This window comes from Penaeus japonicus, unplaced genomic scaffold (assembly GCF_977035675.1).
Source record: "Penaeus japonicus unplaced genomic scaffold, GWHDUDI00000001_assembly GWHDUDI00000001, whole genome shotgun sequence".
NCBI classification, from domain to species: Eukaryota; Metazoa; Arthropoda; class Malacostraca; order Decapoda; family Penaeidae; genus Penaeus; species Penaeus japonicus.
In genome coordinates, this window is record NW_028234403.1 from 5,489,259 (window position 1) to 5,496,758 (window position 7,500).

At 37.7% G+C, this 7,500-nt stretch overlaps 1 protein-coding gene across 2 annotated transcripts in view; it reads left to right on the plus strand.

Annotated features, from left to right (window-relative positions):
- Nucleotides 1–7,500, plus strand: part of LOC122242544 (serine/threonine-protein phosphatase 4 regulatory subunit 4) — a 70,007-nt gene that overhangs the window by 61,667 nt on the left and 840 nt on the right. The window contains exons 16-18 of one of the 2 annotated variants that reach the window (XM_086555474.1): nucleotides 946–1,108; nucleotides 4,748–5,112; nucleotides 5,197–7,500. The exon at nucleotides 5,197–7,500 is cut by the window's right edge and continues 835 nt beyond it. In XM_086555474.1, coding sequence (XP_086411600.1) covers nucleotides 946–1,108; nucleotides 4,748–5,112; nucleotides 5,197–7,500 — 2,832 coding nt within the window. The remainder of the gene's footprint in view (nucleotides 1–945; nucleotides 1,109–4,747; nucleotides 5,113–5,196) is intronic. The other variant, XM_086555417.1, reaches the window with a different exon arrangement.

Below are 7,500 nucleotides of genomic sequence, written 5' to 3' on the forward strand. Positions count from 1 at the left end.
ATTTTAGATTGATGACAAGGTTGATTTGAAGATAGCATTTTGAGAGACACAGCTTGCTCAAATGTGTCCACTGTTTAGTATGTGCTTGCATTATATATCTTTTTGTTATTATTATTTTTTTTTAAGTTATAAGGTAGTTGAAGGGATGAGACAAGTAATCATATATACTTGCTGTAATCAAAATGAAAATCTTGAATGATATTTAAGATTAAATTTGTTGGAGATTTTCTTTCTTTAGCCCAGGGATGTTTTTTTCTGAAAGAGGGAACTTCATGCAACATTTTATGACTTTTTGCATTCTCTTGCATTCACTTTTTTATGATGATTGTACTTTTTGTTTGTACTTTTGTGTGTGTTACTATGTTGTGAGGCTTATATGTGTCAATTGACAGGCTTTATCAGTGTTATAGTTGACTAGAATTGAAATATAGAGTAGGTTATTACAGTTTTAAGGAAGGACAAAAACCCACTTTTTTCTGTATTTGTGTATTTATAAACAAATATGAAATGAATAACAGTCTGTAAAGAAAGAGAAACAGGAAGAAATAGAGTAGAGGAAGGAGACTTGTGCTTATGGTTGCTCGTACCGCAAAGTGGCTGCACTGGTACATGGGCTCCTTTCAGCCACTGCATATAGTCTGGATCACCTTCCTCTTCTCATTCTGCCTGCACATCCTGCACCAACAGTACTTTAGAGTGGGTGGTCACTCTCTGAAGCTGGTGCTGGTAGAGACCTTGGATTGTTGCAATTCACTGCTATCCCCTAAGATCAAATATGCCATGGCGACTATTTTCATATATATTATGATACCTGTTGTCAGGGGCAAACCACGACTAAAATATACATCATCACACCTTTCTATGATAGGTTAGGATACCCTTACCAGAACTCACTGCAGTTTGTAATTATATTAGATTGAATTTTTCATGTTTCTTCAAATGCAGATGGGAAGCACAGCGATGGAGGAAGTCTAGGAGAGAGGCGTTCGGTCTCCAGGTCATCCAATCGGCGCAGCACAGGTCTTGGTCACCTTCCCTCGTACCTGGAGAGACGGCGAAGTAATTCCCATGCCCCAAAGCAGCCCCCTGATGAACGCACAATTCTACGGTAAGTGCCTGAGCTTTATCAGATTTGAGAGATGCTGTTCTTTATATTTGCTTTTGATAAAAGAAGATTTGTTTCATGTTTACCATTGCAATTATTATTTATGGAAGAAGGTAGCTGAGATTTAGAACATTGACAGTTTTAACTCTGCGAAGCTATCATGCTGAAGAGAAATTATTCTAATTAATATTTTGTTACTGATTTTGTTCTGCATCTCAACTATTACTTGAGCTTTAACATACATTTCTAATATTTGAGGTTTAGTTTATAAAGCTAGAAATGAGCACTTACTGTTCTTGTTTCAATGTTAGAGATTGTTCTTGTGTCTCATATTACTATTTGTTTGATATTATTACTATAATTTCTTATTTTTGGCAAAAAAATAATGATGCCATTTTCTGCAAGTCTGCTTTTATTTTAGCATGCAAGTTATTAGCATTGCATTTACTTTTGCTGTTAATTTTTTGTTATTGAAGATGTTTCATTTTCTTTCATTTCAATTTTTTTTCAGTGTTGCCATTGGATTTTTTGTGCAATAATTTTTAAACTTTATTTTAATGCTTATTTTAACTTCCTCTTTTTACCCTTTATATATATATATAATTTTTAGAAAGATTGTTTTCATCCTTTTTTTTGAAGCATATAATCCTTTCATCCTTCCCGTCATATTACCATTTTCATTACAACGCCAAAGATTACACATGGGAAACACAGACAGATTTTGTAGCTTTAGTAAGTTCATTTATAATGTTACTCTTTACGTGGAGTCTGCAGATACCTTAGTTTGTGAACTGTAAATGAAGATCCTGATGCTCATTCATAGTTGAAGTAATTAAAAAAAATTCTTATGACAATATGGTTTATAGATATTTTGTTTGTGATATATCTTTGTTGAGAGTCTCATATCAATTTTGTTTTTGGTTCTATAGGTTTATTTGTTATATGAGGATATTTTTCCCTGTTTTCTTTTGTTTAAATAATATATTTGATTTTGTTAAAGTTGAGTTAGAGTTTTGTTAAGCATTTTTTTGTGTCAGATTTTTTGTTTTGTTTTTTCAACCTGTGTTTTAAGACCTCTTTATATATTATATTTGCATGTATTTTGTCCACCTACATTTTTCTCATATGTTTGCCTTATATCGGCAGTTTTTTAAATCATGCATTACTCTGAAATGAGGTGATTTTTACTTGTATTTGAAAATGCCATAATTCATTTACAGTTTGCCATTTATCATATGAATTAAAGCAGTGTTATATTATTAGAGATTTAGATATATTACTAAGGAATATATACATCAGTGTATATAGTAGCAATACGATTGTGCAATGTGTGTACTGCTTGTATTGGATTTTCATTTTTAATTGAATCTTATGAAAGAGAATTCTGATGATTTGCCATAACAGTGGTTTCTTCAGTCGTGACAACTAATACACTTGAGTAATTCATGTATAGACAACTCAGATAGATAAGATACATTGCATTTTTTGTCACTATTAGCCAAGTCAGATATAGGGATTCTTATGTGAAAGATTCATGTCTTGTAGTTAATTGCATTCCTTTACTGTTAACTATAGAATAACTTATGTTGGCATTTGAGAATAATATGTTTCAAATGATGTCCATTGTTAGCGTGATCAGTGGCAGTGGCAGAAATATTATTCAGTGACTTAAAATCACCTTTAGATATGTGTAAAGTTATTGTAATGTATGTGTATCAATTTACTAGGAAATATAAGATTTTTTTTTCTTCTTCTCTGTATTGACTGTGTGTGATGCATGGTGTGTAGACTTTTGCATGATTTGTGGATGAACTGTGCTGCGATATATAAGCATGTGTTAAAGACTTGCCAGCTAGCATTTAATGTTTAGTAAATCCAAAGACGGACTCATATTCCTGTTCAAAGTCAGTCCAGGATAAGAAGAAGTCTTTTTTTTATTGTCTTTTATTATGTGGATGTATTTAATATGGCATGTCTACCATTTGGCTTTGATGTTCATGCAACCATAGATATATATATGATTTTACTTTTTTTTTTATTTGTAAGTATTAAAATTGATGTAAGGATGAGATAAACATCTGTATGAAATTCACCAGTTCATCATTTAAAAGATGTTAAAGTAAGTTTTCCAGTTTGTATATAATTAAGTTTGCACTGCTGAAAATCTTGTTTCTTTCAATAAGATACTTTTTTAAAGCTTTTTTTAATATATTCAAAATTACTTGAATGTTAGATTAATTCTGATTGAATAAAGTGAGCTCCATAATTCTGCAATACCCTTGCTAGAGATTTAACAAAATTTTCATATTGTAATGACTAGATTTAAATGTATGAAGATATTTTAGATGTAGATATTGTAAGGATCACCATTGCTTGGGCCAGTATCTCTTAATGTCTCTGCAACAAGAGCAATCTTACTTTTAAGAAGTTTGAATGATGTTTTTGAGTGTGTAGTTGATGATATATATGTAATTAATCAATGATATCATTAAGTTAGAAAAAGGGATGAGAGATTTCCACAGCTGTTTTTTTTTTTTAATTTTTGTAAATATATGATTATGAGAATGAGCTTATTATATTCAGCCATGTAATGATTATACTTTTTTGAAATTTAAGATATGATTCAACCTTTTAAAGTTTTTAAAGCTGTGCTATAAAGAGCTGTTGCAGGATTCTAATTCACTCATAAATTTAATTGAAAAATATAATTTAATTTGTTTTTTTATTTGAAGCTGCTCATTACAATAATAGTTGAGAGGGTATAGAGTTTTGTAAAAGAGTATACCAATGCTTGTGCTTATAAAATGGCTTTAGAATCAATGTTAGACCAGGTTTTTGGAAGAGGAATGAGAATGAGGAAAATATGGTCTTTTAAGAATGAAGAGAAGAGAGTAATGAAAAACTATATATTTGTGTATCAGCAAAAATAGTGGCAGTATAGAGCTAATGATAAAATTCTGTTGGCTCAGAATTTCCTCTTTATGTTGCAATAAGTACTTAAGAATGCGTTTCATTTTATTTGTTTGATCATAAATGGCCATGAGTGTTTGCTCAAAACAGCTTAAGCTTTTTGGTATTTTTTGAGTCATCATATAGGCTGCTGGCTAGTTTTGGAGATAACATTTGGAATACTTTGTCCTGCTTTATTTTCTTTATTTATATGAAAGCTTCATCATCTGATTTAAAAGAGTTAAAATCCTTTCCATATAATTTTTGGCTTTTGATTTACCTTGTAAAACTGAATGTATTGAACATCAGCATTTGATTCAGTAATAAACTCAAGTCTTGCACAAAACGTAACAGAGGTGTTTATTGCCTGACAGGTTTAACCCTCTTCAAATTATATTCTTACACTCATTCTAAACGCTGATTAATATTTCGATTAATTTGGAATTTTAACTCAAGTTCATATATACTGTGGAATTACCAGTGCACTATGATTAAAGGAACTTAAAGTATAAACAGATGAATCCCTGAAGATGGCTATACATATATATATATACTTTTTCAACAACATCTCCCAGACTAAATGGATGTATGAGAGTTTAGAAGGTATTCAAAGCAGATGAAGGATAAAAGGCCCAAGCACCAGTGATCTAGTTTGTGTTCCAGACAACTAATTCATGTGTGTGTGCCTTACAGGGCTGGTGGCTACCAAGCTTCCACTACTAACACATCTCCTAATTCTACCACTAACACCACTGAATGGTCTCTTGATGATGATGATGAAGATGACCTGGATATTAGTGATATATGTGATGAAGTCTTACTCAGTCCAGAAGAGCCTAGCATTGACTGGGAGGAACAGCTCTCCCCTGAGTCCCCTAGAATCACCAGGGATCCTCCAGGCACTTCCACTTCGAGGGTCACACGGTCACCTCAGGCTCGGGACATTCACTTAGATTCAAGAGACAGACATTCGGATGCAAGGGAGAGTCTTTCAGGATCAAGAGATAATCTTTCAGGCTCCAGGGATAGATTGTCAGGCTCCAGAGACAGTCTGTCTGGTTCGAGAGACAGGCTGACTAGTACACATGATGGGCTTTCGGGTTCCAGAGATAGACTTACAGGTTCACGAGAGAGGCTCTCAGACTCCCGAGAAAGGCATTCTGAAAGTCGTAACAAGCGCATGTCATCTCGCCACACTACGTCCTTTCAGGCTGATAATATTGAGAATGGAGAAAGAGGATCTGAGCGACTTTCTGCTAGAGAGGTTTTCTGGCTTCGCACTTCAAGACCACGCTGGAGGAGAAAAGTTGCTTCTGCTGACACAAGCCCAGAGGAACCCAGAAGAAATCGCTTTGGTCGAGGTTGGTCAATTGATGGGCGTGGCAGTCATTCAGACACAGAAGACCCAGACATTCTCTATGACAGACGACATCTTTTAAATAAAGATGCGAAGATTCAGTCTCCAACATCCCACAGCACAGCCAGTCCACCCAGTCCACATGGTATGTACACTTGGCCACCTCAGCATAATCGTCATCGTCACCACAGTTCTTCAGAAAATGACGAATATGATAATGAAGAGGAGTCCAGTCATCAGCAGTCTTCCCAACGACCTGGAGATCATTATGACACCATGACTTTGCGGCGTCCTTCAACATCAAGTCGCTATGATGCCTCGCCAGTCCATGATGCTCATCGTTTTAACATCTCACCAAGAAGAAGCAAACCATCTGATTCATATGACTCTCATTCACATGCTAAAGATAAAACTTCCAAACATCAGGAAAAACTCACTCATTATACAGACTCAGCTTCACATTATTATAGTTCATCCTCAGATAACAGTAATCTTCAACAAAAGTATTCATCTTCATCTCATTCGGGTGAAGGGCAGTCTAGACATGTAGAATCAACTGGTCGTAAGAGGGAGAGGTCTCCCCCACAACTGCGTGACAGCAGGCCTAGGCACCTGATGCATCCTCATGAAACAGACGACCCATACATCTACCATGGTCTAGCTCCAACACTCGCCCCACACCTTTCAGCTGTATATTCACCTCGATCTTTACCCACACATTTCTCTTATGATCATCCAGAGGATTACCTCTCTTCTCTTGCTTTCACTGAACCCTATAGTCCAGACCCTTATGCAGAAATGCTTGCTACTGCAGAAATGTATCCTAGAGAACCTTATCCTCACTATAGCTATGAGGGTGATGTTCCTAGAGCACCTCTTGAGCATGAGGCAAGAATGATGGAGCAACACCCTCACCCTTTCTTTCTTTTGGATACTGCAGAATTAGCACCCTGGTCTTCCCCTCCAGCCTACCCTATTGGACCCCTTGGTGCATCCTGGCTTCAACATGGACTCCACCCTTTAGCACGTATCCCTCCCTGTTTAATTCCCACTCCCTACTCTCGTCCACGACCTCATGCACCATTAGCATCTCCTCCTTGGCGCCTAACTCACCATGCTTCTCTCCCCAGCATGTCTACTCTCGACCCAACAACGGATGAGTTCTTGGTAGATGCTGGCATCCGCATAGATGAATCTGTCATCAAAAGTCGCCTTCCTACACCCCAACATGGTGCCTCTCGAATATCACGATGGAGAACTCCAGACCGTTCTTATGGCAGCCATTCGTCAGGAAATAAAGACAGCAACAGCATGGAAAACAAAAATCGTGGAAGTCTGAGTGGCTCTCGGCTGAGGCAGCCATCGATTGTAACAACAAGTAGAATACCTGCCCCAGGCTCAGTAGGTCATCAGAATAATGTATCCCGCAGTCATAGTGAACAGGACACCAGTCAGAGAGATGGGCGAACACCCTCTGGCTCAAGAAGAGGAAGCCAGGGAACAGGTAGTTCATCTGGAAGTGGCGTTGTTACACGACTTCGACCTCCCTCCCGACCTAATCGACCAGTGTCTACTGTTGCCACCACCTCTTCACGTGGTCCTCTTTCACCACGTACAAAATCACTAAGCCATGAGAATTTGCGTACATCTCCTTCTAGGTTAGCTCTTCCAACTTCCCCGCCAGTATCCCCGAATACTTCTCGTGCTACATCACCACATACCTCACCACAAGAATCTGAGGGACGTCCTAGGACCCTTGCTGTTTCTGGGTCACGCCTGAGGCAACCACAGGTACGTGCTCCCAGAGGCAGAGGCTCTAGGCCCACTAGTTGCAGCTCTTCCCCTGGTGGCTCCAGGTGTTCCTCACCAGGACTTGATGGCCCAGTAAGTGGCTTTGGAAGAGGTAGTCGCAGCAATAGCCGGACTGGAAGTGCATCATCTTCTCCAGTGTCATCTCGCTGTTCTTCGCCAGCTAGTGAAGACTTACGCTCCCTGACTCGTGGCTCTCAGCACAGATCCTCAGCGTCCAGCTCTCGCCCTGGTTCAGGAATGTCTCATGCAGGTCGACGCAGTACAAGTTCAACACCTG